The sequence below is a fragment of the Ovis aries genome, chromosome 24 (genome assembly GCF_016772045.2).
Source record: "Ovis aries strain OAR_USU_Benz2616 breed Rambouillet chromosome 24, ARS-UI_Ramb_v3.0, whole genome shotgun sequence".
Lineage (NCBI taxonomy): Eukaryota > Metazoa > Chordata > Mammalia > Artiodactyla > Bovidae > Ovis > Ovis aries.
In genome coordinates, this window is record NC_056077.1 from 41833896 (window position 1) to 41861151 (window position 27256).

The 27256-nt window shown below is 68.6% G+C and overlaps 3 protein-coding genes across 7 annotated transcripts; 2 read left to right on the plus strand and 1 right to left on the minus strand.

Moving 5' to 3' along the window:
- Nucleotides 1-2105: 2105 nt before the first annotated feature.
- On the plus strand, nucleotides 2106-26780 carry MICALL2 (MICAL like 2). Of its 5 annotated transcripts, none has more exons than XM_060406104.1 (17): nucleotides 2106-2974; nucleotides 15558-15606; nucleotides 17221-17362; nucleotides 18099-18277; nucleotides 18911-19023; nucleotides 19284-20027; nucleotides 21449-21708; nucleotides 22499-22589; nucleotides 23150-23310; nucleotides 23655-23813; nucleotides 24364-24428; nucleotides 24515-24635; nucleotides 24762-24852; nucleotides 24974-25047; nucleotides 25553-25667; nucleotides 26041-26087; nucleotides 26587-26780. In XM_060406104.1, the coding sequence occupies exons 3-17, from the start codon at nucleotides 17278-17280 to the stop codon at nucleotides 26679-26681; spliced, it is 2400 nt and encodes a 799-aa protein (XP_060262087.1). In that variant the 5' UTR covers nucleotides 2106-2974; nucleotides 15558-15606; nucleotides 17221-17277; the 3' UTR covers nucleotides 26682-26780. The 5 variants fall into 5 exon arrangements, with proteins under 5 accessions (XP_060262087.1, XP_060262086.1, XP_060262085.1 ...); XM_060406103.1 differs by lacking the exon at nucleotides 2106-2974 and adding an exon at nucleotides 7860-8151; XM_060406102.1 differs by lacking the exon at nucleotides 2106-2974 and adding an exon at nucleotides 8240-9155 and having other exon boundaries at nucleotides 26048-26087.
- LOC105604880 (uncharacterized) lies at nucleotides 3631-7641 on the minus strand. The gene is made up of 2 exons (XM_012104899.5): nucleotides 6937-7641; nucleotides 3631-6133 (listed from the first exon to the last, which is right to left on the minus strand). Exons 1-2 carry the CDS (start codon nucleotides 7123-7125, stop codon nucleotides 5693-5695), a joined length of 630 nt encoding a protein of 209 aa, XP_011960289.2. The 5' UTR covers nucleotides 7126-7641; the 3' UTR covers nucleotides 3631-5692.
- Nucleotides 11125-15543, plus strand: LOC132658592 (uncharacterized). Its single transcript, XM_060406106.1, has 2 exons — nucleotides 11125-12550; nucleotides 13331-15543. Exons 1-2 carry the CDS (start codon nucleotides 11571-11573, stop codon nucleotides 13662-13664), a joined length of 1314 nt encoding a protein of 437 aa, XP_060262089.1. The 5' UTR covers nucleotides 11125-11570; the 3' UTR covers nucleotides 13665-15543.
- Nucleotides 26781-27256: the final 476 nt, after the last annotated feature.

The following is a 27256-nucleotide window of genomic DNA, read 5'->3' on the forward strand; positions in this document are numbered from 1 at the left end:
CTCCTTTCTGGCAGCGCTGTGGGGAGAGACGACGGTGCCCGGGCGCCCGCTGCCCATGGGCCTGGCTTCATTGGCGCCTGGGGGAATGGGGAGTGCTGGGGATGCAGACCAGGCCCCGCTCCGTGCCCAGAAGGGACCACAGGGCCTGAGGCCTGAGCCTGCAGGCTTCCCTCCCAGAAGCCTCTGTTCCAGCCGCACGGGGACGGCCAGCCGCATCTGTCCACTGAGCGTGGCTGGCGGCCCCGCGGAGCTGCAATGCTGGGGGGTGGTCTGCCCGGGAACTTGGCCTGGGGCACCGAGGGCAGGGGAGGGCCCTGTCCAGTGAGGGCCCCGGGACCCTCTGGCAGCACTGGTTTCTCCAGGCCAATGTCCATCTTGCGGGGTGACGCTGTCCCCCTCATCGATGCTCATAGCAGCGGGGTGTTCCCCGCACACAGGGCGCCTATGTCTTCCCTCCCACTCCCCCCCCCCCCCCCCCGGGTTCATCACTGCCGCCCCACCCCCCGCATCCAGCAGGGTCACCCGGCTCCTGCTCAGCCCCAGCCACCAGGGGGCACTGAGGCTCTGACGGGCCCAGACCCAGGAGGCCAGCCTGGGTGAGGTGGACAGGCCCGTGGGGCTGAGGGCGGGGGCAGGCAGCGCTCCTGCCCCCAGGGATGGGGCTGTCCTCGCTTGCCCCGCGGCCCCGGGTTGGCCGTGGCCTTGTCCGGCTGCAGGATGCCTCGCAGGACCCCTCCCACCCCTGGGCCCTCACCTAGCCTCCCTGCTCCCCGAGCCTCTGACGGGTCAGCCACGCAGCTGCCTGTGTGGTTGCTCCTCAGTGTCCAGGTCCCGCCCACTCCCCAGTGGAGCCCCAGACCCACTCCTGTCCCGTCTGTGTGGCTCCTGCCCAGGGCACGTGGGATGGATGCCCCTCTTGGGGGCCGGAGTCCCCTTGCTGCCCCTGCAGAGACAGGCATGGACCTGAAGGGTCCCCTCCCAGCCTGGGCGCCCTGCGGGGAGCCCCATGGCACCTCCACAATGCCACAGCCCCCCATCTGGGCCTGGGTGACGGCCATGGGGACACCTGCAGGCCTCACCCGGGCCAGGGTGGCCGGAAACAGGCGCCCTGGGGTTTGGGGGGATGGGGGCTGGGGCGTTTCACCCCAGCATGGGCTGAGGACAGGCCCAGACGGCAGGCAGACTCCAGGGGAGCCTGCGGCCTCTTGTTGCCCAGTCCTAGCAACGTCGGGGCTGAGGCTGGCAGGGAGGCACAGCTGGGCCCTGGGGGAGGGGACGCTGCCCGCCTCCACCCACAGGGGCAAAGGCAGGGCTGCGGGCGGGTGGCTGCGACTCGGTGGCGTCCGTGGCCCCTGCATTCACCAGCCAGGGTTCAGCGTTGCCTGGCGGGTGGGGCCCGCCGGGGCCGCTTGGGGAGCGCATGGCCCTGTGCGGGGTGGGGGGTGGGGGCAGAGCGGGGGTGCGGGCAGCCTCCTGGCTTGGCTTCGTCCCCGTGGGCGCCCTCGGCCAGCTCCACTCCACACAGGGATGCCTGGCCCAGGGCCCAGCGGAGGGGGGCAGGGGTGGCGTGTGCGTGTGTGTGGTGAGGGGTTGTGGGGCCGCAAGGGAGCCCCTCTCAGGGGAGCAAGGCCACCTAACAGGCCCCTGTGCGCAGCCCGTGCAGGCAGCAGCCCGAACCCCGCTCCCTGCATGGTTGAGACTCGGGGCCGCTCCCCGCTGAGCAGGGCGGGCCCAGCTGCCCGGGCGGTGTCCGAGGTCCGGGAGCCTGGCTGGATCCACAGGGCCTGGGAAACGGGCCAGACTGGGGTTGGGGCTCCTGCGAGTCAGGAAGGTGGGGAGCTGAGGGGGTGGGTGGAGCCCCTGGCTCCAGCCCTGATGCGTAACTCCTGCACCTTCCTGGGCCTCAGCCCCCTCAACAAGCAGAGGGAGGCAGTGAGCTGAGGAGTCCCGCTGGCCCCCAGCCCCCTCGCTGTCCGGGGAGGACTGTCAGAAGGCGCAGCGGACCTGGCTTTCCTCACCAGGTGCAGAGGGGTGGGGCCAGATGCACCGTTGCCATGGTGACGAGCTCACCTATGTTCTTACAGCCTCATTAACAAACGCTTCCTGGTTTCGCTTTTTGGTCCTGGCAAGGGGTGGACCCTGACCTGCAGGCAGCCAGGCAGAGGGCCAGAGAGACGTGGGCAGCGGGGGCTCAGGACCCAGGTGTCCTCCCGGAGGTTCCCAGCAGCAGGGCGGCGCCTTCACCCGGGGAGGGCCGGCTCGTGGCCCCGCTTTGCAGCTGAGGCACTGAGGCTGTTGGTCGTTCAGGTCCCATGAGGTCAAGCTGCCCCGGAGTCCTGGGCCCGGACACTCCATCTTTTCCTCCCTCAGAGCAACTGAACCCTGATGCAGCTCGGCCTGGCGGGGCTGAAGGGGGCTATCTCAGGCGTCTCGGCCGCGAGGGCTACGGCGGGGGCTCCCCCAGGGTTGCCAGCCCCTCCCTCCCAGGTGAAGCGGCCCATTTTAAGGCTCTGAGGAGGACAGGCTGACCCCGGGGCCCTCTCCCCGGTCCAGGCCCAGGCTGGGCCCCCAGAGGTCACCAGGGGCTCAGCTCCAGGGAGCTGGGAAGGGCTGTTCCGAGAAGGTGGGCTGTCCAGTGGGTTTTGCAGGATGTGGAGTTTTGCGGGACTCAACTTGCTAAGCTACAGTTGCAGCCCTGGGCACTCGTGCCGCAGCGGGGGAGAGCCTGCGGCCCCGGGTTCCTGTCGGTGCCCTCCCAGTGTAAAGCCTGGCCTGGGAGGTCTGTGGGGCTCAAGGGGCCCAGAGGGTGCGGCCGACACACGGGGCTCCGTGGGCATCGTCCAGAAAGTGACCACGTGCCACGCGCGGGGAGCAGGGGCATTGGGGCAGGACTCCAGGCGGCAGAGCCCTGGGCCCCACTGACCACTGCGGCGGAGGAAGCAGCTGCTGACTGCCGCCTGCTCTGCGCACCCGGGTGAGTCTCTGGGGGGCTCTCAAGGGCCCTCGAGCCCGGCATCCCTGGCCCACATCACCGTCGGCATCCCTGGCGCCCACAGGCCGGGAGAGCCCACGGGATGGAAGCGCCGTGTCAGCAGGAGCTGGGGGGCGCCGGGCCCCAGCCGCCCCATCAGCCCGCCGCCCCTGCCTGGGTGCCCTCGCCCTGAGCCTCTGCTCCACCCCCGGGGTCCTCCAGGCCTGGCCCCTTCAAGGCCAGGGCAGCCGCGTCTGAACTCTTAGCCCCGAGCCAGGGGCAGGTGGCTCGGAGCACCCCAGGCCTCCACGGCCAGCGCAGTGTCCCTGACCACAGCCCCCGCTTCCATGTGATAGAATGTGACAAGGCCTGGGTCTGGGGGCTGTGAGCACAGGAGTGCTCAGTGAAGGGGCCCCATCCTTGCGGCCTGCTCTGTGAACAGAGAGGTGCTGCAGCCTCGCCAAGGACACATCACTGCAGGCAGGGCCGGCTTCCTTCCGCCCTGGTCCTGCTGCCCGGTGCCCCCACCAGCCCCTGCGTGCTGTTAACAGGACTAGAGGGATGGGCCCCATTACACGGGGTTCCTATAAATGGCATGAGGAGAATTAATAATGTATTTATAACACACCGTCGTGGTAGCCGAAAATGATCTATAAATGTGCGGTTAATGTTTTATAATGTTTTTGTAACCCGTTATAAATGATAGATGGCGGACTATAGATGCCGGATCAGATATTCATAATGCATTGTGCGCAGCGCTGGGCTGCTACAGCTCGGGAAAGCCATTAATAATAAAGTGGATGGAAATGTAAAAGTTACCGACATGCCCAGCAAAGCCGTTTATAATGAAATGTAAAATTCGGCTGTTGGAAGCAAACCGTGAGCCCCAGCCAAAGCACCGGCCGGGTTTGCCCGGAGCCCGGGGAAGGAGCGGGTCGTGAATTATTCGTGAGGTGTTCGGACGAGAACATATACCATCCATAGCACATCGTATAAATATGCTATTAATATACGCGAGGCAGCGTGCATTATTCATGGGCCCTAATTAATTAATGGGTGGCCCCCTAAAATGGGGTGTCACAGCTTCCAGCTCCCTCCTGCCTGGGGTGCCGGCATCCACAGCCGCCTGTGTGAGCCACCAGCTGAACTGATGACGGCCTTGGGAACCGGGAGGACGGGATGCCCCTTGGATGCTCTGCTGCGGTCCGTGTGACCCTCTGGGTACCCTTGCAAGTGGCTCTGGTTCCCCTCGGGGTGCTCTGCTCAGCTGTCCCCGAAGCACCCGGCGATCACTACCGCAGCTGCCCTCACTTCCACGGGTCAGCCCCGGTGCTGCTGGGGACAAGCCGCCCGCCTTGCTGTAAAGCTCAGGAGGCTGAGACAAGGGGGGTGACAGATGGGGCAGAGCTGTGCAGAGCGCGGCTGCCAGCCCAGGCCCGCCCGGTGGGGTCCGAGCGTGTCTTCCACACAAGCCCGGGCTCCCAGCCGAGACAGCCCTGCCGCGGGGGTCAGCCTGGGAACCCCTGTGCAGTGTGGCCGCTCCCTTGGGCGTCACGCTGCTTGGCAGGGGACGGGGGCTCTGAGAAGTCCTGCAGGAGGGGCCTTGTGGGTGGGTGCCTTTCCCTTCTTTCTCCGCCCGCCCCTCACTCCCGCTCTGGTTTCCCCTCTCTGCCTCAAGGCTCCAGGCACTGCCAGCTCTGCTGAGTCTGGACAGGCACCCCCGGTTTTGTTCCAGCTCAGGCCGTCAGCCTTGACCACATCTGTTGCTTGCAGTTCAATCTACCGGTTAAAGGGTCTGCAGACCCCACCCCCCCACTCCAGGGTCCCCCACCGCGAGCCTGCCTAGGGGCCCAGCAGGCTCCTGGATGCGAACCTGCTGCCTGTGCCCGAGTGTCCCTGGTCCCCAGCACTGTGCCTGCCAGCCTTCCTCCCAGGGAGGGCGCCCAGCCTCACCCAGAGGTCTGGAAAGCAGGAGTGGGGAGGTTGAGGCCATCTGGCCTGGAAGTCCTGCCCAGGACCAGGGTGGCCACCCGGGCAGGAGGCCGGCCGGGCTGACCCAGGCTCCCCCGGCCCTCCCCCACGCCAGGGCTGGGGCTCCGAGGTCTCAGCTCTGTCTGCTGGCCCGGTGGTCCCCTCTCCCCTCAGAGCCTCATTTTCCTGAGCTGCAGAACAGGTCAGGCCCCGCTTTGGGTGAGAAAATGGGTGTAGACATGCTAGAAAAGGCTGGAGTGGGGCCGGCCTGGCCCTGCTGCCTCCCCAAGCCCCCCAGCCACCCCCACAGCTGGGTCCTTCCATCCCTCGGGAGCTCCTCCACCCCTCGGGCACTCGCCTGGCTTCGTCCCTGCTGCGGAGCTCCGAGCACGCCAGTCCCTGTGCCTGGGACACTCCCCCCTTCCTCTGTGACAAGCCAATTCCCACTTACCCTCAGGTCTCAGTTCTCATGTCCCCTCCGCAAGGAAGCCATCTCCTGCCTCTGGCACCTCGTTCACTATCTAAAGGGACTGTGGGTCCCCTTGGGGCACGGTCACGGGGTCAGTTTTGCCTTTGTCTGTGTTACGTGTATCAGTCAGGTAGGAATGCTAGCTGCTGTAACAAACACGTCCCAAAGTTCCGGCACCTGGATCCAGCCTGCCAGTGTTTCTCACTACCCAGCGGCCAACCTGGTCAGTGATGACCTTCTGCCGGACCTGCACTGTCCAAGCGCCTCCATCGGCAGCCCCATCATCTGGTAAACTCTCCACGCAGCCAGCAGGCCGTGGAGAAGTCAGAGACGGAGCGCACCCACCGCCTCCGTCGGCCACAGCAGTTCCTGACCTGCGGGGAGGCTGGAGACACGGCTCCAGGCAGCGGGAAAGGCAGGAAGAGGCGCGCGTCTGAGGGGCGGTGGTGGGCAGGGACGTGGAGAGGTGACTCAGTGAGGGCTGGACGGCCCGTTCTGAAGACAGTGCTTTTCTGTTGAGTGGGGGCGGAGGGGTTGGAGGAGGGGTTTGAGAAGTTGGAGGGCAAGTTCTGGCTCCCACTGTTGTCGAAGACTTTGTACTGAGAAGAGACTGAAGGTGTCACGCCAGGAGCAGAGGCTTGGCTAGGAGATTCCTGGAGAAACCCAGGCTTGCAGCAGCTGATGGCTGTGGAGGTGGTGGCAACGGTCAGCTTCCGGCTGGACTGGATGTGGGCAGGGGGAAGACAGGAGGCGAGGGTCATGCCCAGGCTTGTGGCCCCAGCAGCAGGACCACGGCGGCGGCTGTGGGTGGGGCTGGTTGGGGGCTGGGAGGCTCAGGAGTGGCTGAGTGCAGGGGGCCCTGGGGCAGAGGCTCTAGGCCAGAGGGGCAGGGCAGGTGTGGGAGGGTGGGGCCAGGCAGCAGCAGATGTGATAAGAGGCCGGACTTCACTCAGAGTGCTCCAGGGGCCAAGTAGGGAAGGGCTCCTGCAGCAGGCTTTCTGGAAGGATCCCTAGGCTGTGGAGGAGGGGCCCGAGGTCAGGGGCCAGGTGTCCGTGGCCTGGACGGGAGGGGCCGCGGCGGGGAGGTATGGGCAGCCTGGGGGTATCCAAGGTAGAAGGTCGCGCTCTCTGTGAGGTGCTGAAGGGGACACTCCACACATGCCGCCTGCCACGCCACTGTCCCCAGAGGTAGCCACGCAGGCAAGGGACAGCTTAAGTTGCTACGAGTCAGCGCTCCGGCCACCTCCCTCTTCCTTCTGAGCCCCCAGCCTCGTCCAGCCCTGTGACCGCCCCTCGTGGCCTTGGCCTTCCCCTGCCTCACTGGCTTTTCCAGTTCTAAATTCTGCCCTGGGGTCAGGAAAACCCACTTGGCTCTAACACTAAGCACCAGCCCAGCCGAGCTGGCAGGACATCACCCTTTGTCCCCCATCTGGAAAACCCCAGCAGGTCAGGGCAGCCGCCACGGGCTCAGGTTACAGGTGCTCCCTGTCTAGTACCTGCTTGCCCCTTATGATGGGAAGCTCACCAGCACTGGGCCCAGTTGCAGAAAGGAGTTGCCTCTGCGCGGGAAGGCCATCTCCACTCCTTCTGTGGGCACAGAAGCCTCCCTGTCCCCTTGCTGGGGCTCTATCGGGAAAACGCCTTCTTTCTTGCCCGCCGCAGCCTTGTCTGGACAAGCCCTGGGCCCGGCCGGGTGGGCGGGGTCGCCGCACATGTCTGATGGGTTTCTGGCTGGCTGTCCTCCTGCACACAGACAGGGTTCCCAGAGAACGCGGACCGCCGGGAGCAGCCCCGTAACTGAGGTCCCCACGGGGACCCTTTCCTTAATAACCTGGGGCTCAGATGCTCGTAGCGGAAAACTGGGACACAGACCAGAACACCGAGACCCCCCAGGGGTCTCGGGCAGGGAGACTCCTGGAGGACGTCGCCCCACCAGCAGGGCAGCCAACGACACCACGCCTCTTCCCCGGCCTCCGCCGCCTCTTCTTTGTATCCGGGAGGTTCACGGGCCCGCCGGCAAGACAGGCCGGATCGGAAAGTCCTTCCAAAGGCCGGAAATGCGAGGGCCGTTCCTGCTGAGCGCCGGGAAGGCGTGGGGGCCACCGGCCGGCCCGCCTGGCGGCACCCGGGTCAGGCCTCAGTCTCGGTGACTGAAGGGTGCGGGAGGCGGCTGGAAAGAACGCGTCGAAGCGCCTCCGCCGGACCCCGGGGGGGAGGGGCGAGGGGGCGGGGACAGGGCGGGGCCTGTGGGGCGGGGCTTGCTCGGGCCGAAGCCTTGCAGGGCCAGGCGGGGGCGGGACCCGGCCGGGCCCGGGGGCGGGGCCTCTCCGGGGGCAGATCCTGACTGGAGGAGTGGGGCCTGGGGGCGGGGCCTGGGGGTAGGGGGCGTGGCTTAGCCGGGGGCCGGGCCAGGCGGGCGGGCTCCGGCCGCGTTCCCGCCGGCTTCTTGTCCTCCTGGGGCTCCTCGGCCGCGGCTCCTCGTCCTCCCAGCGCTCGGGATCGGGGTTCTCGTCCGCCCCCCGGGCTCGGGCCGGGCCGCGGCCCCCCGGAAGCGCTGTCCGAGCTCCGGCGCCGGCCGGGCGGACACCGCCGCCCGCATGGCGGCCATCAAGGCTCTGCAGCAGTGGTGCCGGCAGCAGTGCGAGGGCTACCGAGACGTGAGCATCACCGACATGACCACGTCGTTCCGCGACGGCCTGGCCTTCTGCGCCATCCTGCACCGCCACCGGCCGGACCTCATGTGAGTGCGCCGCCGCCCGCGCGGGGCTGCCCGGGCCGGGCGCGGGGCAGTGGGCTGCGGTCAGGACCCCCGGCCCGGCGGCACGCTCCACAGGCTGCCCCCCGCGGCCTCAGTTTGCCCGACCACCAAGTGGAGCTGGGCCGGAGCCAGGACCTCCGGCCGCCCCCGCCGGCTTAGTAAATCCGTGACTCAGGCCAGCGGCCTGGGCTCTGGCCACAGCCAGCCTTCCTGGCTGGCCTCCCTGGGAAAGGGCCGGCACAGCTGCCCTTCCGGGCCCTCTGAGACCCCCCACTGTCCTGAGACCTAGCCACCAGATCAGGGTCCCTTACTGATCGGACTGACTGCGGGGCACTGCCCCTCCCCGAGCCTGATTAGGCACCTTTAGGAATGCAGCCCAGGGTCACTGTAGGGGAGGAGCCAACAGAGCCGAAGGCTTGAGACCACCCGGGTCCAGGTCCCACTGGCTAGGCCTCAGTACCCTGGGGTGATAGGGCCAGAGACAGGAGCGTTGGGCGGTGGGGAGGTCTGGGGACTAGGTCATGTCCCCCCAGGAGCGTCTCGGAGCCGAAGCTGGGAGGTGGACCCTGCCCTGCTGCCAGGCCTTGTCCCCATTTTGGCCCTTCCATCTGTTACGCACTCAGCAAGCACTCTTTGACTGGGACCCAGCTGGCTGGGACAAAGCTCTGTGCCGTGAGGCCCTGGGCCCCCACAACGTGAGAATTCACAATGAGTAAAGTTCCCCGGGCGGGTGCCTGGGCTGGTCAGATGGAGGCTCGGGAAGTGTGTCCTCAGAAGATGCCTTCAGGGAAAGCAGGGTGTTTCAAAGTTCTCCCAAGAAGTCGTGGGTGGAGCCAGAGAGGGGTGGAGCAGGTTTTCCAGGGAGCCCGCAGATGGGAGAGGCCCGAGGCTGCACCTCCTACAGCAAGTGCTGCCCTCGGGTCTGCAGACCTGGAGACCAAGGCCCAGGGAGGAGGCATCCTTGCTTGGGACAGAGCAGAACCAGGGTTAGCACGTGCCCCCCCGCCCCCCGCACCCAGATGTCCGCTGTACCCCCGGGGACTGTCCCCAGGCCCTCTAGAGGGAAGCCGGTCTTAAGAAAGAGGCCCGCGAGGATTTCCTCCTGCAGCCGGGGGTTGTGAAATGCATGTGTGGAGCCCATGCTCTCTGCCCCCAGCCCCGGCCTGGGGACGCAGCGAGTGTTCCACACTGAACACCTGAAGCTGGGCTTTGAGGGGTGGGCTGGGATCTTGGAGGCTGGGGCAGGCAGGGTCCTGGGGAAGGCTGGCTGGTGACTGAGCCCAGGAAACCTGGAAGGGTCAGCGGGAGGAGTCTGCCACTGGCGACACCACCAGCGGGCGCGACCTTCTGCCAGCCCCGCAGCCTCAGGACACCACATGGGTGTAACTGGAAATTTGGGGCCTTTCCGAGCCCCAGGAGTGCCCGACTGTTCTCAGCTGAGTTGGGGTTGGAGGCCTTTGTGTGTGTGTGTGTGTGTGTGTGCGCGTGTGCGCGCGCGCAAGCCTTTCCCAGCATGCACTGCCCACAGGTGAGCACAGGCGTGCACATGTGGGTGTGTCTGCGTCCTGGCGCAAGCTGGTGTCATGCAGCAGCTCCGATAGCCGTTACTGAGTGCCTGCTGTATACTCAGCACTGTGTGCTGTGCAAGGTGGCCTTGGCCCCTGCCTCAGGCAGGGAGTGATGTAGAGACAGGCACGTGGACAGAGGCTCCAGGCAGCTCCAGGAGGTGGTAAGGGTGGGGCAGGGCTGCTGGGGGAGGAGGAGGCCTCGCCCTGCGTGCGGGATGGCGAAGCCCCTTCCTGCTGGCTTGGTGCCCGTCACCTGCCCCCACGGACTTCCAGCTCCAGGGGGTGGGGGGTGTCCGCTTTATGCATTGCTGTGTCCCCAGTGCCTGGGACAGTATCTGGCACGTGCCAGGAGGTTAGTAGCTAACAGCACGCAGCTGGAGGTCAACAGATGTGGCTGGTGCTTGGGGCCCAGCAGGCGAGACTGTTGCTGCCCGGTGAGGGCTCTGCAGGCGCCTGGGAGGAGCAGATGAGGGCAGAGGCAGCCCGTGGCCACAGAGGCAGGGTGGAAGCACGTGGCTGCAGCCGGGGAGGGCCACAGGAGGCCAGAGGGACGCGGAGCTTCCGCAGGGAGCTCAGCCCTGCCGGCGCCTTGATGTTGGAGTTCCCATCTCCAGCGTGGAAGGGAGTGAACGTCTGTTGCTCCCAGCCGCCCTGTCTGCGGATGCGTGTCACGGCAGCCGTGGGCGGTGCATCAGGCTCCTGTGTGTGGCGCGGGCCTGGAAGGGACGCCACAGATACTAAGTGCTGGGATCCCATGAGTGTGGGCCCAAGTGCGTCACGGGCCTCTGTCTGTGCCCTAAGCACCCCTCTGCCACCTCTGGCTCTGGCCACGCCTCTGGCCAAGGGGGTGGCCTCCCCAAGAAGCTCTGAGTGGTGCAGGATGGGGAGGAAGCACGTGGGAACTTGGCAGGATGGCTGTCCTCCTGGTCAGACCTGGGTGAGACGCCCCCTCCCCCCATCCTGTGAAGACCCCCGGCAGCAGGAAAGCGGACATCCTGTCTCGGCCTCTCCTAGCTTTTCACCCGAAGGCCTTCCCTGTATCTCCTCTCAGGCCTTCCTGCCGCCTGTCTGCTCCTGGCGCCCAGCAGAGGAGCGCAGCCCTGGGGGAGCGGGCGCTGAGCCCGCCAGCGGGGCTCCGGCTGCCTGCTGCTGGGTCCTCACGGCGGCTCTGCCCAGCAGTACCGGGGGGTCCCGTGTGCCCTGCGCTGGTCGCCCGCAGGCTGGCCGGTGTGCAGTGCGTGCTGCGGGTGGGGAGACAGGCTCACCCTGAGGGCTGTGCCTGCCCCCAGCCTGCCTACCGAGCCCACCCTGCAGCTGTAGGTGTCACAGGTGGGCCCGGAGGTGCCTGCCTGCAGGGTCTGCTTCCCTAGTGACGCCACACCTGCCCAGCAGCCTTTGAGCTCAGAAATGGCTCAAAGTAAACATGCCCGTTCCGCCTCCGGGCAGTAAACCTGTGGGGCTGGACCTGGAGGGACCAAGACTCCAGGAGGCCGGGAGGAAGGCGGGCGGGCATGGAGCCAGGGCGGGAGCCCTTCCCAGAGGCAGGGCTTCCTTCTCCAGGGCCTTTCGGGCGGGTGGGCGGGCCGCTGGAGCCTCTGCCTTGTGGAGCCCTGGAGGGGTCAGGAGGCAGGGAGCAGGGCACCGTGGGGGGGTGACCTGACCTTTCCCTGCAGCTCCTATCAGGCTGGGCCAGAAGCAAGGGTGGTGGTGGGGGTGCTCCCTGGCTGCTCCGGGAGACTCACCAGTCATGGGGGTCAGGAGGCCCAGTCCCAGAGGCCCCCACTCAAGAGCTAATTACTGGGCCAGGAAAGAGGGGCCAGGCCCGGGCATGGGATGGCCTCCCCCGACCCCGCGCCCGCGCTGGCTTTGTGGTCAGCAGGAAGCCACATGGGGACCAGGCCCTGGCTATGGCCTCAGAGCTGTAGCCCAGCCCTGTTGTCGCCTTCCGGCCGGCTCTCCAGAACACCTGTGGGAAAAGGCTCTGGTCCGAACCCCCGCCCGACCCCCTGTCAGCCGCTGCAGGAGCCCCAGGCTGGCCCCTCTTGGCTGGGCCTGCTCAGGTGGGGGTCAGTCTGCTCTGGCCTGGGGGAGGCCTGCAGCCGGACAGCAAGCGGGGGGGCATCCTGGGGCCAGCCCCGCGCGTGGGGACCCCTCCCTGCCTCGCCCTGGCTGCCTCTTCGCCCCAGCCCCCCAGCTCTGCCCGCCCTCCCCCGGCCTCTTCCGGGGTGTCTGCCTTGGCGTCTCTGGCCCCAGACCAGCTCCCCCCGCCCCGCACTCCCCTCTGCCCCGTGGCCTCTCCTGTCTCCTCTCTCGGTGCTTTGGTGCCTGTGTGTCCTTCCGTCTGTGCCTCAGCCTGTCTGTCCGTCTGTCCCCCTCTCTGCTCCCCTTCCCTGTGGGATTAACCCCAGATGTGCTGGGGGCACCTGGAAAAAAGGCTCTGCTTCTGGCATTCTCCACCCCCAGCCCCAGCCCCAGAGCCCACCCCCACGCAGCTGCTTTCAGTTCCAGGAAATAAACAGTGTGAGGTCAGCCCTCCAGGAATTTGGAAGGGGGACACACTCCCAAGAGCCCCCGGGGCGTTGGAGGTCAGCAGCCCTGCTCAGCTGTGGCCGTGGGGGGCAGGGGCTGTGCGTGCCCGGGCACTGTGCCAGGCTGGGCGCCGGCCAGGGCAGGGCACGCAGACCCAGTGAGTTCATTCATTCAGCCAGCGTTGCAGCAGTGAACAGATGCCACAGGGGCCCCTCACTCAGCGAGCACCGCACAGAGGAGCTGTCAGCAGCGTTTGTGGAGCACCAGCTGTGTGCTGACCCCAGGCAGGTGCCTTGGAGTCGTAACAGAACATCCATGATTTTATCGTTACTATGGTTATTTTATTTTTGGCCACAACAAGTGGCTTGTGGTATCTGATTTCCCCAACCAGGGATCAAACCCGTGCCCCACCCCCAGAGGGGAAGCACAGAGCCCTAAGCAGTGCGCTGATGGGGAAGTCCGGGAACACGTCTGATTCACCTGGGAGGGGGGTGCTCTGGGTCCCGCCCACAGGTGTGCAGGTTCTGACCCCTCGAGGCCTTGAACTGAAACACGAGCTGGTGATGGGCCTCCCTGAGTCAGACCAAGGGATCAGCCCGCAGGGCCTGCTGGGCAAGGTCCTGCAAACGGGCGGCTGAGGTACAGAAGGAAGCCGTCCCACCGGCCTGTCCAGGAGCCCCGGGCGGGTGTCCGCGAGGCTGGTTCCCTCTGGGCCTCCGCCCTAGACACGTGGATGCGGTCTGCTCTGCGAGCCTCCACTCTGGGCCTCTCTTCGTCCACGTTTCCCGTTTAGAAGGACGCCAGGCGTTTGGGGCTAGGGCCCCCGCTGACTTAGCTTGATTCTCTCTGTGAAGTCCCTGCTTCCCATCAGGGTCATGTCCTGAGGTCGTGGGGGTTAGGGCTCCAAACAGCCCCTTGTGGGGGGGGAATAATTCAGCCCATCCCACCGGGGATTCGCCTGCTGGGAGGAGGCTGGTGGCCTGGGGCGGGCGCTCCTTGGCGCTCTCTGAAAGGGTTTGCAAGGCCCCTCTGACTCTGGCGTTTCCGCCACCCCGCTGGACCAGGTTGATGCCGGCCGAACCCCCTGCTGAGGGGGCCATGAGCTCAGGCTCCGGGAGAAGGCACGCTCTGGATGCAGGGAGCAGCGTGGGCCGAGGCCCGGAGGCAGGAGACAGGGAGTTTGGAGAGAGCCGGGTCTGGGCGGGGCATGGTCTGTGGGACTGGCCGGGGTGGTCCGGCCCAGCCAGGGAGCCTGGGAGGCAGCTTGGCTTTGGTGCTGAGGGTGGTGGCCTGGAACTTGAGTGGAAGGGCGGTTCTGCACCCTCTGCTGGCACACACGAGCCTGCTCAGCGGGGCTGGCCCCGAGTCGTGGGTGCCCCAGCTTGCCCTGGGTTCTGAGACGCTCACTCTGGGTCTGCAGGCGGACAGGGTCCTGTGGGCAGCTGGCTGCCCCCCACCTCGCAGGACGGAGCCGCTGCAGCCCCCCGGGTGGACCGAGGCCCACACAGGGGGCAGAGGGCTTCCTTCTTCTGCTTGTTTGGAGACAAAACAGACCTTGTTATCCTGCCCTGCGGCATCGAGCATCTTGCTGAGGACGTGGCCAGTTTGGTCAGTGACCCAGGGCAGGTCTGGAGAAGAGATTGGGCTTTCAAAGGGGTGGCTGGGGGCAGCCGCCGGGAGGGGGACTCCTGAGCCCCCAGATGCTGAGGTCAGAAGGGCCAGCCTGGCCGGGAGCCCAGCCAGTCCTCCGGCCACGGACTGAGTGGGAGGGGAGGCCAGGCGCCACGCCCCCCTTCCTGCCCTGCCATCATTTGTCCCTGCAGACAGGTCTGCCAGCCGCCCTATCCCCGGCACAAAGCACCTCTGTTCTCCTGGGTGGTCTCACATCTGGGACTGGTTACCTGCGAGGTGGGGGTCCAGGCAGAGACTGGAGGGTCCCGAGGAGCCGGGCAGGGCAGCGGAAGCCCGGAAGCCCGTGGCCGACCCCCTCGACGTGTGGCCCAGGGCCGGCCTCAGTTTCCTCATCTGTGTACCAGGCCTCCCCAGGATGTCAGGGGTCAGGGGGTCAGTGCACAGTCAGGGCTGGGAGCCAGGGACTCCCTGGCCAGGTGGCTGCAGGGTCTCCTCTCTGTGACCTCCCCAGCTTCGAGATGGCCGTGAGCAGCTACAGTTGCCGTCTTAGGTGGGGCCCCAAGAGAAGAGGGCCCTGCCCGGGTCGGGCAGCTCTGGGGTGCAGCCCTCAGCTCTCTCCTGTGCCCCGAGGCTTCCAGAGCAGTTCACCTCAAAGTGGCGAGGCTGCCGCCCAGCACGTGGACAGCCAAACAGACTCGTATGTGACCAGGCCACCCATAGGCGTCGGGTCACCCAGCTGAGCGTCCAGGCCTGGGCCAGCTGCCTACTGGGGCCCGGCTGAGTCTTTGGCTTGGACCGTCGTCCAAGAGGTGCCGTGCGGTACTGCGCGGAGTCCTAGGCCCGGCCTGGAGCTGGTGCAATGCTTCTCCCCTTCTGGAGTGATCTCTGTGCTCCGGCCTCTCCAGGCCAGGCCTGGGGCCCCTGCGCACTGGCGGCAAAGTGCGGGGTCGCGGTGGGTGTGGGGGCTCTCTGACATTCTCAGCCTGGAGGGTCTGCCCACTTAGGAGGACAGCTGGGCAACCTCAAACGCCAGGACTCTGGGGCCTCGACCCTGCTCTGGCCCTGTCGTCCTGCTGTGTGGCCTTGGGCACTTACGGAGCCTCTCTCCCACGTCCCTGTCTGTGAGTGGGGCGGTGTTTGTATGGAGCCGAGGACAGCAGCGCTCGCGGGCGGCGCTGGACTCACACAGGGAGCGAGAGGAGCCCGGAGCTGGCGCGGGGCCCAGCCTGCCCTGACCACCGGGCTGTGCGCACCTCCGTCCGTGGAGCTACTCGCTCTGGGACGCTGCCTCTTGGGAACCCCCAGCTCCCTGCCAGGGGGCCGCCCTCCCTGAGTGGGGGCCTGGCCAGGCTGATCACTCTGCCGCCCGGGGCCTGCTTCCAGCCACACTTAACGGGCGGCGCGGTGATCGGGCGCAGCCTCCACAGGGCGAGAGGTCACGGTTGCAGCTGGGGGCCCGTGTGGGCCGCGGAGCCCAGGTCAGTGCAGGTGCTGGACGGCCTCCCGGGCCAGAGCCCTGCCCTCCTCGCGGCCGCCATGTGACCTGCTCCCTTCCCTGCCCCCACCCCGGCCTCGGTTTCCCCCTTCCCCCCAAGCCCTTCTGGCTCCTCCTTTCTTGGACCCTGAGCTACTTTGAACACCAGTGTTCCTATTTTCCAGAAACTTCGATGCTCTCAGGAAGGAAAACATTTACGAGAACAACAAGCTGGTGAGTGCCCACTCATGCCTCCCCGGCCCATGTCCCAGGGACCCTCTTGGGGCAACGTCCCCAGGGGTTGCTTCAGAGTGGCTGCTGCCCGCAGGCGGTCAGGGGAAGGGCCAGCCTGTGCGGGGCGCCCCCGGCTCCCAGAGCTGCCCCTGATCTTGCCGGCAGGTCCGCCCAGTCCCTCTTCCCGGACCCTCCTTCCCGCCCGTGGCGGAGCAGGGGGAGTGGGTGGGGCGGGGCCCCCGGGGGTCCTGGGATGGGCCTGCTCCCAGGCTAATAGCATCCACTGCTGCCTGGCCCTCCCACCACGGACCAGCCTCAGCGTCTCTGCTGATCAGCGAGCTCCTGACCGCCCGCTGATGCCAGGGCACTGGCCCGTGCTCATGGCGCTCCCTCGCGGGCCCGGCCCGGGTGCAGCCGCCGCTCGGCGCGAGCAACGGGGATTTAAACGTGACTTAATCGAGATGAAATGAAATGGCGTTTTCAGTTCCTCAGTGGCTCTGACCACGTTTCAGACCCTCCCCAGCCATGCGTGCACGGCTTGGAATGGGACACGCGCACCGTGACGGTGGTTAGACCACCTGAGCACGGAGGGCGTGTGTGCGGGTGCCGCAGGGAACAGGCGCAGGTGCAAGGTGTGGTGAGGGGACGGGGGTGCCTCCCTGGATGAGGCCGGGACGGGGGCTGCAGAGGTGAGGCTCCGGGGCTGGAGGGCGCCCTGCTTGTGGGAGACAGCAGGCGGGGTCGGCAGGGACGGAGGGGGAGGCTGGAACAGAAAGAGGAGGCTGGAACAGAGCTGGAGGGGAGGCTGGAGCAGAGGGAGGAGCCTGGAGCGGCCAGCAGCCCCGGGGTGTGGGGAGAACCTGGCTTCTTCTCTGAAGGCTGTTGTGCTGGGAGCCGCCCCTGGTGCCACAGGGTCCGTGCCGGGCAGGGGGCCAGCCGGAGGAGCCAGATCCCGCCTGTGTTTTGAAGGAGTTAGAGGCGGTGGGAGGCTTCTGTATCTGGTGTGGAGGGGCCGTCACTGCTGGGGGGCTGCAGGTCTGCGGGCCCAGGAGCCTATTGGATGCACAGAGATTGGGGGAGTCGTGGTAGTTTAGAGGAGGAAAGCAGTGCGGGCAGGGGAGGCCGCCCGAGGCGGGGCGGGGAGACGCACAGGCCGCGGCCAGTGGGGAGCCCCTCCTGCCGGTGCCCTTCCTGCTGCCCCCGGCTTTGGCCTAAGACACAGGTCCCGGTTGGCCTGGGGAGGGCTTCTCCCATGGAGAAAGCTGCCCCCTGACCTGTAAGGCCTGTGTCAGCCAGGGGCACACAGATTCGGGGGTGGGGGACCGTTGAGGGGCGTCCACGGTGATGGGCTGGAGTCCCTGAGCATCAGGGCCTGGACCAGCCCCTGGCTCCTTCAACCCTGTCATTGGGGTGTGATCCTCATTGTACAGACAGGTAAACTGAGGCCAGGGAGCCCACGCAGGCTGAGCAGACCACAAGCCAGAACCTGACCTTTCTGGGCTCCAGGCGGCTCTGCTGCCTCGGGCCCGTCCCCCTCCTCCAGGGGTAGCTGGTGGTCTGGCCAGAGAAGGGTGGGGTCTCCTGGCCCCCCTGCTGACCCCCGCCCTCCCTCAGGCCTTCCGCGTGGCGGAGGAGCAGCTGGGCATCCCGGCCCTGCTGGACGCCGAGGACATGGTGGCTCTGAAGGTCCCCGACCGGCTGAGCATCCTGACCTACGTGTCCCAGTACTACAACTACTTCCAGAGGGGCGCCCCCGGTGAGCGCCCGCCCCGCCAGGCCCCCGCGGCCCTCCCTGTCCGCTGGCAGACGCACCCAGCTCCCCCGTGCCCCTCCGGGCCGGGGTCTGCCTGTCTGCACCCCGGGGGTCTGTGCCCACAGCTCTCGCCTCGGGAGGCATGGCTGGACCCACTAGGCTCTCAGGCCTGACACAGAGGCCCCCCGTTGGGTGCTGACAGTCAGCTGGCCCCGCAGGGCGAGGCTGGGGGCAGGCTGGGCAGGGGGTCAGCTGGCCCCGCAGGGCGAGGCTGGGAGCAGGCTGGGCAGGGGAGGGGCTGGCGGGAGACGCCACTCCAGCTGCTTTGTGCAGCAGCCCCCCCCACCACCTCCCACCACGCCTCGCCTCACCCTGCTCAGAAATCCCCGGATCACTCTGGGCTCAGGGCCAGCCTGCCCTAGAGCCCCACTTGGTGGGGGAACAGAAAGTCCCTATTCCCTGCCCACAGAGCAGGGCTCTCTGGGATGGGAGAGGATGGGGGGGACGGGATTGAGGGGAGGGCAGGGGATGGGGGAGGCAGGGGAGCGGGGGAGTCCAGGCCCTGTTTCAAGTAGAAGTGGTTGGGGCCACGCCCCCCCCGCCCCTGCCCACACCCCCCACCCCGGCTCCCACGCTGGCACTGGCACCTCCAGGTAACCCACACTGGGTGGGGAGGGGGAGGCTGGACTCTCGGAGCCAGCACGTGGGGCCTGGGCCCTGACCCTGCGTCTCATGCCAGCTGAGCGCACGGCCGGTGTCAAAAGGCCGCAGTCCGATGCCAGTGAGGAGCCGTCTGGAAAGAAGGCCCCGTCCCAACTCACACCCAGCCCGGCCCGGGGACAGCCACTGTCTCCAGCCAGCACAAACCGCACGGTCCAGCGGAGCGATGGGGGCACGGAGGGTCCCCCGCAGAAGGCTGTAAGTGCCCAGCCTCTCGCTGTGGTTCACGGGTTCTCCGCCAGCTTTCCCCGAGCAGGGCTCTGGGCCCTGAGTGTGCCCAGGATGGGGAGGCCCCTCAGGACTCAGACGTGGCCCCAGCTGCCCCCTAGACTGGCCCCCGAGCTCCCTCAATGCTGTGTGATGGTGGGGGTGTGATGGCACCGCACAGAGGGGCGCATGGAGGCCAGGGAGGCCCTGCAGGCCCGGCGGGCGGCAAGCAGCTGCTTCGCCTCAGCCCCTCCCCCGCCCGGCGGGCCCGGAGGACGCGCGGTGTGTCCTTTGCTCCCAGGCCAGCCCTGCAAGATGAGGTGCACACGGGACAGGGTGTGGTGGCCACTCCAGGCTTCCCCGCCTGGGGCGCTGGAATTGGGTTGCATTTCTGCACCTTGGGGTGGGAGCGGGAGGTGTTGGAACCTGTCCTGGTCCTCGGGGCCCCCCAGCATCAGCCCCCAGCCTCCCTCCCCTTGGGCCAGGCTGGAGACCTTGAACGAGTCCAGGCGTGAGCCTGCTCCGGGGCCTCGGTCGGCAAACTGGGATCTTCCGGCCCCTGGACAGCTGGGCGGGCTGCAGGTGGGGGGTGGCGCAGGCAGCTCAGCGGCGCCCACCCCCCAGGGCCAGGCCGCGGGGGGCTCCCTCAGCAGCAGCTGCGGCGTCTGTGGGCAGCACGTGCACCTCATGCAGCGCCACCTGGCGGACGGGAGGCTGTACCACCGCGGCTGCTTCAGGTGGGCCTGTGGGCGTGTGCGCGCGCCCCGTGGGCGTGCTCGTGCGTGTGCATCTGTGTGCGTGCTGATGGGTATGGGCCCTTCCCAGGGTGTCTGCACCCCTAATGAGGGCCTTGGGCGAGACGGCCTCACAGTGATTGGGGGATGGGGTGTTTGTTGCGTGACTCGCCAGCCGCACAAGGGGACACGGGACGCACATGCGTGTGCTCTGGGAGGAAGGAATGAACGCGCATGTGGCTGCAGCCTTCCCCGCCCCCCAGGTGTAAGCAGTGCCCCAGCACGCTGTACTCGGGGGCCTGCAGGGCCACAGGAGAGCCCGGCGTCTTCGTCTGCTCCAGCCACCACCCCGAAACCACCTCTGCCAGCCCCACGTTGCCCAGCCCGGCCTCCAAGCGGCCTGGGGCCATGTCCGGGGACTCGGAGACCCCTGGAGGCCTGAGGAAGACGCGGGAGGTGAGCGGACAGAGAGACGCGGGGCCAAAGGCCAGGCCGCCCGGCTGGGACCCCACGGCAGGCAGCGCGTCTGCCAGAGGTTCCGCTCCAGCTTCAGCCGACCCGCCAGCCCCCGTTTCATCCCGAGTCCCCGTGAGGAGCCCAGCTGCGCCCAGGCTCATGGCGGGCCCCGCAGCGGGTGAAGCCGGAACTCATGTGACCAGCAGCTCCCTGACGGTATGGCCGTCGCCAGCAGGCAGACCCCGGCCCACCGGGACCCCGTGTGCCCCGGACCCTTGCCCAGCCACACCGCAAGGCTGGGCCACACCCCGAGTCACAGCCCCCCAGACCAAACTCAGTTCTAGGCCGGCATCTCCAGTGCCAGGAAGCACCCCGGCCTGGACCCCGTCATCCTCTAAGACCCAGCAGGCTCGGGAGCGGTTCTTCCAGACCCCCGGAGCTGCCCCCAGCCCTGGCCCGCCCGCTGCAGATGCGCCCTCCATGGACGGCCGCAGGGAGCAGGCGCTGAGCTTCCTCCGCAAGGCCCTCCCAGAGCTCGGGGCGCCCAGCAGGTGGGTGCAGGAGGGGCCTGGGGCCCGGTGGGGTCGGGGCAGCTGGGGAGGCGCTCGGGGCTTCGGACCTGCCTGGCATGTGGCACCGGGGCTGCCCATCCCCGGCCTGTTTCCCAACCGGGGGGTGTGGGGACTGAGGAGGGCCTGGTGGCCTTAGGCGGGGGCCATGGCTGGCCCTGTACAGCCAGCCGTGTGTGTGCAGGGGGGCTGCCCACGCTCAGTCCACATGAGGACGCCATGCACAGATGAGGGGCCAGGGCCACTGGTGGTCTGAGCGTCAGCGGGGCTGAGCATGGCCCAGTGTCTTCAGCGCGCGGGACCCAGGCCTGCGGGGTTGTGGGTAGAGGCGGGTCTCCGCGCTCGCATCCTGGGGCTGCTGGCAAGCGGGGCCCGGGCGGCTGCAGCTGCAGGCCTTGTTCCTTCACAGAGCTGGAGGCCCTGGGAACGAGCACCAGAGGTGGGCAGGGCTGCACCCCAACGCAGGCTTGCGGGGGCTCTCGCCTCGTCCGGCTCTTGGGGGCGCCCGTGGCCCCGGCTTGTCTCTGCTGTCTTCACGGGCTCCTGTCTGTCCACCTGTCCTCTCCTCCTCTCCTTTCCCTCTTGTCTTTGACGTCAGGGCCCCCCCCGCACCCCGTCCAGGATGAGCAAGTCGTAGCTTGATCTCACCTGCAAAGAGCCTGTTTCCAAATAAGGTCACGCCCTGAGCCCCTGGGGGGATGAGGGGGGTCCCCATGGCGCCAGTACACACTGGAGGGTCCACGCCAGGCCGGTGACAAGGCTGCAGCCACTGCAGAGCTGTCCCTCCCATCGGGGGCGCTCCTGGCTCGGAGCTGCTGACGCCGGCGAGGGCCAGGGCCTCCCAGGGCGGGCATGGGCAGGCAGACCCCTGCCCCTGCAGCACTGAGGGGTGTCCAGAGCTCTCGGGGGCCGAGGCCGCGTGAGCGCCCCCGGGGTGCGGAGCTCTCGGGGGCCGAGGCCGCGTGAGCGCCCCCAGGGTGCCCCCTGTGGGGAGCCCAGTCTTGGGGGACCGGGGGAGAGAACTTGTTTGCCTGAGCGGCCTGGGGCCCCACTTCCTGCGCGAGTGCGCCCCCAGGGATGCAGTGGCTGTGGGCGGGCCTCGTGCATGTCACTCAGGACGGAGCGTAGACTCTGCCCTGCAGTCCAGCTGCTCCGGGTGGGCCGGAGGGCCAGGGAGGGAGGTCTGGGTGCTGCCCACGCCCTGCGTGTGGTGCCTCGGGGGGTGTTCAGTGCCAGCCGACCCCAGAGCTCACAGGAGGGAGTGCCAAGGCCAGACGTGATGCCCACACCCGCGGCCCTCAGGAGGGTGGGCCTTGGGAAGCATCTCAGGGAGATGAGGGGCTGCCTACTGCCTGGGGGTTGAGGGGGCTCCCACCCCTGCTGACACCTGTGCCCCCCCACAGGGCCCCCACCGCCGCCACCCCTGCTCCCAGCTCCCGTCCCAGATCTGGGGGGCCCGGAGCCAGTCCGCCAGCCAGGGCACCACAGCCGGCGTCCCCACAGACCCTCAGCTCCCCTACGAGGACGGGGCCTCCCCCGGCCCCGGGTGTGGGCAGCGCCTCATGGCCATCCCAGGAGGCCAAGAAGGGCCCAGCTGCCTCCTCAGGGGCCGTCGGGGCCGGTGCTGGCTCCAGGCTGAAGCCAGAGGCCCCGCTGGCCAAGGGTAAGAGCCCCCAGTGTGGGCGGGGCACGGGCTGGGCTGTGGGGGTGGCGGGGTCCCCGGGGTCCTCGCGCCCAGCCTGCCGCCGTGTTGTGGCCGCTGTTCCCAGCCCGTGGTCCTGTTTCACAGCCCGGCTCCTGGGGCCAGTCTCAGGGGCTGTCACCCACTGGCCCAGCCCCACAGCCCTGCCGCCCCGTAGTGACGGCGCTCTGCCAGGGTCCCCCTCCCGGGGGTGTGCACCCCTGGTCCATCCCCCTCCGGGGGGGTGTGCACCCCTGGTCCATCCCCTCCCGGGGGGTGTGCGCCCCCGGTCCGTGCATCCCTCGTCACTGCCCGGAACCGGCCTCGGGGCCTGCTGTCTGAAGGCCCGGATGCCCCCGACTGCCCTGGCCTTGTGCTCCAGGACTGCACACTCGGCTTTTTCTTGGCACCGGGGCTGCCCCTGAGGGCACCCGTGGGGTCACTGGGCGGCTCAGAGGACGCAGGATCCAAAGCATCCTTCCCACTCTTTCGTGGCTGAGTTCCCGGCCGGAAGGCCACTCTGCCCGGAGCCAAGGAGGCCTGCAGTCACCCCACACCCGCACGGAGTCCCCGGGGCTCACGCACCCTGTTTGGCAGCAGAAGCGGGCAGGGACCCCCCAGGCACACAGCACAGGGGGGCGTCCTTCCCAGGAGCTCCCATAGGGAGCGCCCCTTCCCAGGGGCCAGGCTGGCTGTGGGAGCGCCCGAAGTGGGGGCGGTGGGAGGAGCAGGAAGGGCGGCCTTTCCCAGCAGACCGCTTGCTCCCACCCAGGCCCGGGCGCCAGCCCCCAGGGTAGCCCGGAGGACCAGCCGGCAGGGTGGAGGGCCCGCCTGAAGCCCGTGGAGAAGAGCCCTGCAGACAGGTGCGTGCGGCGGGACCCTGGGGCGCCGAGCCTCCCCCGCCTGCGGCCAGGGTGGGCACCGGGCAGGCACCCAGCAGGCGCTTCTCAGGCCGGCCACACGGCAGCCCGTGCGGGTCAGCTGTGGAAGCAGGAGCCTGCGGGGACAGGCCATGTGCCCTCGGGCCACTGGACTCGGGGGGTCAGGCGGCTCCAGGGAGGGTCCACCAGGACCGTCGGATCCTCACTGAACCAGCCTGGAGGCCCCGGGGAATGAGAGCACCCGCGGTGCGTCCCCCCAGTGCTGACCCGGGACCCCCACTCACTGCAGGCTTGGCAGAGAGAGGGGCGGGGAGGGAGAGGGCCGCTGCAGGTCCGCGGTGCGGGGCGGCCTCCCTGTGAGCCGCAGGGGACCCATCCTCATACACGCTCCGGGCACCTGAGCACACGCTTGCACCTGAGCACCCGCGTCTGTGCTCCAGGTGAGACCATCGGGGCCGAGAGCAGCACGCGGACCCCAGGCTGGTCGGCACAGGGTGCGGGAGGCCTGTCTCCCTCCGCTGACCTCCTGCCTCTCTGCCCAGGGTCCCGGAGCCAAAGGAACCTCAGGTCCTGGGAGAGCCGAGGGCAGGTGATGCAGCTGGGAAGGCGTCCGGGAGCTCCAAGGGGGGCATCCGGATCACGCTGACCTCTGTGCGGGTGGACAGGACGCCGGGCACGGCCAACCCCGGGGCCAGCCTCCCAGGTACTGCCGGCCAGAGGCCCTCAACCCTCCTCCGCAGGCAGCCCTGGCCTAGCGGGCCCTTTCCTCAGGGGCAGAGCAGCCGGTGGTCCTGGCGGGCGGGCATGCGTGTGTGAGGCGTGACTGCGCGTCTGCTCGCAGCCACGCTCTGCCGCCCCAAGCAGGTCCCCTGTGCCCTCAAGGGCCAGCCTTCTGTCCCCTTCCCCTCCTGTGGACGTGGCCAGCCGGGCAGACGTGGATTGTGGCCTGACACCCGTGTGGGCGCCCCTCCAAGGGGGCCCAGCTCAGGAAGGCAGGAGGGGGAGGGCATGGGCCTACAGGCCTGACACTTGGCTCGTCCCCACCAGGGGCAGCCGCGTCTGCGTCCGCATCCCCTCTCAGGAAGCTGGCCGTCCCAGCCAGCCTGGATGTTTCTGGCGACTGGCTGCAGCTTGAACCGTCGAGGAAGGAAGGCCCTGCCCGGAGCCAGAAGGAGGAGGAGAAAGGTCCTCCGCAAGGCAAACCAGGTGAGTCCAGGGCATACCACGTTCCTGCTTGGGGCCCTTTGGAGAACATGCCCCCTGGGGCTTTGGAGGATGCGTAAGAGCTCGTGAAGCCTAGAATGGAGGGAGACAAGCCTCCAGTGCCAGCAGAGGCGAGCACAGCTGGACGTGCCCGGGCTCCGCGCGTCTGAGGTGGGGCTGGAGGTCTGGAGGGTCTCCCACGTGAAGGGACAGCGAGACGGGATCGAGGCCCCGCCTGCCTCCTGGAGGCTGAGTCACCCTGGCAGCCACGGGGCCTCTGCTTCCGGCGTCTTGTGGGAAGGGTGGCTGGGGTGCTGGCAGGGCGTCCTTGCTGCCGACCTGGAGGAGGGCAGGGCCCGGATGAGCACGGGGTCTCCTGGGATGTGTCTGCCAGCTCGCGCTCTTCGGGCACCAGCAGGGGCTGTTGGGCATGGCAGGCATACCAGGCTGCCAGGGTGTCCCGGGGGGCAGGGCTGGGTGGCCCCCACTGCAGACTGCGTCTGGGTCACGCTGGGCCTGGTGCCTGAAGAGGCTTGTGCTGCCCCTTCCCCAGGGAGGCCGCCAGGCCCCGCCGGTGTAGCCGCTCTGCCTGCCAAGTCGGCAACCTCCCCAGTCACGGTGAGTGGGCTGGGGTAGGGGTAGGTGAGAAGCTCAGCCCTGGGGCCCGCGGCCGCCCCCGCCTCTCACCACCCGCCCATCCCCAGCTACACCCCGACTACATGCCGCCCGAGATCCAGCGGCAAGTGCAGGACATTGAGAGGCAGCTGGACGCCCTGGAGCTCCGGGGCGTGGAGCTGGAGAAGCGGCTGCGAGCGGCCGAGGGGGGTGAGCGCCCCCCACACCCCGTGTCGGGCCCCCTTCTCCCTCGCCACCCAGCACCCTGACCTGGCTTTGACCAGCGTGGCCCTGGGCCCCTTGGCCCGCCCACGCCCAGCCCACGCCTCTCCGTAGATGACTCGGAGGATGCCCTCATGGTGGACTGGTTCCGGCTCGTCCACGAGAAGCAGCTGCTGTTGAGGCTGGAGTCGGAACTGATGTACAAGTGAGTGTCTGGCCGTGGCCCCCTGGAGGGGCCTTCTCCGTGCACGTACACGGGCGTCCACACAGGTGTGCTTGTGGGTGTGCTTGCGGGTGGCTGGCTCACAGCCACGCCCCCTCTGCAGGGCCAGGGACCAGCGCCTGGAGGAGCAGCAGCTGGACCTCGAGGGGGAGCTGCGCCAGCTGATGGCCAAGCCGGGTGCGTCCAGCCAGTGGCGCGGGGCGGGGCTGCGGGGCTCCGGGGTGGGCTTCCCCGGGCCCCCGGCTGGCTGCCTGGCCGAGACCCTCAGCCTCTCTGTGCTTGGGTTTCATTCCTGGAAAGTGGGGGCGATTCTAGCACCCTCTCCTTCGGTGGTGGTGAGGGTTGTGCAGGGCGTGCTGGGAGCAGCTGACGAGTCTGTTGGCGTCGTGGTTCCTGCGGCTGAGTGCTGGGCTGGGGCTCGGGTCCTGGCAGGCCTGCCCCCACTTGCCATAGTGCCGCGAGCCCGCCGTGTCTGGGACAGGCGGGCGGGCGGTGTTGTGTGCGTGGCTGACAGCCAGGAGGGGCCCGTAGCGCCCGCCTCCCGTTCAGGCGCTGTTCACTCATGCCCCGGGGACCCCCCTTCTCTGCCGCGGGAGGATCCTGACCCTTGGGGAATGGGGACACCGCGTCCCTGAGCAGGGTGGGGACAACAGGGCTCCGCTGATGCCAGCTGTCTCCGCAGAGGGTCTGAAGTCCCCCCAGGACCGGCAGCGGGAGCAGGATCTGCTGGACCAGTACGTGGACACGGTCAACAACCGCAGCGACATCATTGACTTCCTGGATGAGGACCGGCTTAGGTGAGAGGGCCCAGGGGGGTCCAGGTGAGGGGGTTCTGGGGGGGGTTCCAGGTGTAGGGGGTCCGGGTGAGGGGAGCTCAGGACCTCCCCTTCCGATCAGCCGGAGGAGACCCACCCTGTGCATTTCGCAGGGGGGGCCCGAGGCGGAGGGTGGGCCCTGCCAGGCAGCCCGGCTCCCAGGGTCTCCCCTAGTGAAGCCCCTGGTGCACCCCGGCCCTTCTGGTCCCGGGCTACTGTCCCGGGTCCTGCCGGGCCGAGAGGCGGGGACTTGCGCAGGGCAGGAGAGGGTGGTTCCGTAGTGTGGCCCGCGGGCAGGCGGCGTGAGGGCGCCGCACCCCTGCCGCCGCGTGCCCTCACGGCCGCTCCGTTTCAGGGAGCAGGAGGAGGACGAGGTGCTGCGGAGCATGATCCAGAAGCTGGGTGACCGGGGGCTCCGGCGCAGGGGGCGGGGCCTGTGGGGGCGGGGCCGGGGCCGGGGCCGGGGTGGGGGCGGGGCCCGGGGCGGGGGCGGGGGCGGGGCGCGGGGCGGGGGCGGGGCCCGGGGCGGGGGCGGGGGCCGGGGCGGGGGCGGGGCCCGGGGCGGGGGGGGGGGCGGGGCCCGGGGGGGGGGGGGGGGCGGGGGCGGGGCCCGGGGGGGGGGGGGGGGCGGGCCGGCCTGCAGGGCGGCAGAGGCGTGGGGTCAGGAAGGCTCACCGAGAGGGAGTGAGTACCCGGGGCTTGAGGGGCCCCGTGGTCGGGGCAAGGGGAGGCCTCGTCCCCCAGACGCGCCCAGCCCGGCGGGTGCTCTCCAGGCATGCGGTCGGCGCGACCCCTGAGGGCGGCGGGTGGGCTCTGCTGGGGCCCGGGAGGCCCCGCGGGTGGGAGGCCGTGGGGAGCCGGCCTCCAGGTGGGCGAGCGAGGCCCCTGTGTCCGCCCCCAGACCTGCAGAGGAGCGGCGAGGAGCAGAGGAAGAAGCCCCGGTTCCGCTTGTCCAGCATCTGGTCCCCCAAGAGCCGGAGCAGGACCCCCGAGTAGCCGCTTGGCGGCGCTGCAGAACCCTCGTCTGCGGGCCGGGTGGGACGCACGCTGCCCCACTGCGGGGTCGGGGCGCCTCAATAAAGAAACTGACGCGTGGCCTGGGCTCCGTGTCCCTTCCGGCCCCGAGCTCCTGGCAGCCCAGAGGTCTCAGCCACCCTCCGCCTCTGCCGCCGTGTGGACAGGCCTGTGGCCTCGGGCGCTTGCAGCCTCTCTGGCCCTGCTGGCTGCTTCCTGGCCTGGCCGCGCCGACAGGCTGGATGTGAGCCTTCAGGAGCCAGGGCAGGGCGGGATCTCTGCAAACCGCACCAGGTGCTGGCCCCCACCCCCCTCGTGGGGGTCCCTGTCTAGATTGTGACTTTGACCTTTGAGGTGAAGGCCGACTGGGCCCCTGTGGGCGGTGTTCCTGGCGTCCAGCAAGGGAGCTGGGCGCCGCTCTGCCCGACGCTGGGTGAGGGGGCCACGGTCCCGCAGGGCAGGCCTGAGGGAGCAGAGCTTCCTCGCGGCCCAGACCTGCGTCCTCAGCGGCTCCAGCCCGGGCCCCTGGACTGCAGTCACACTCCCAGGGCTCAGCC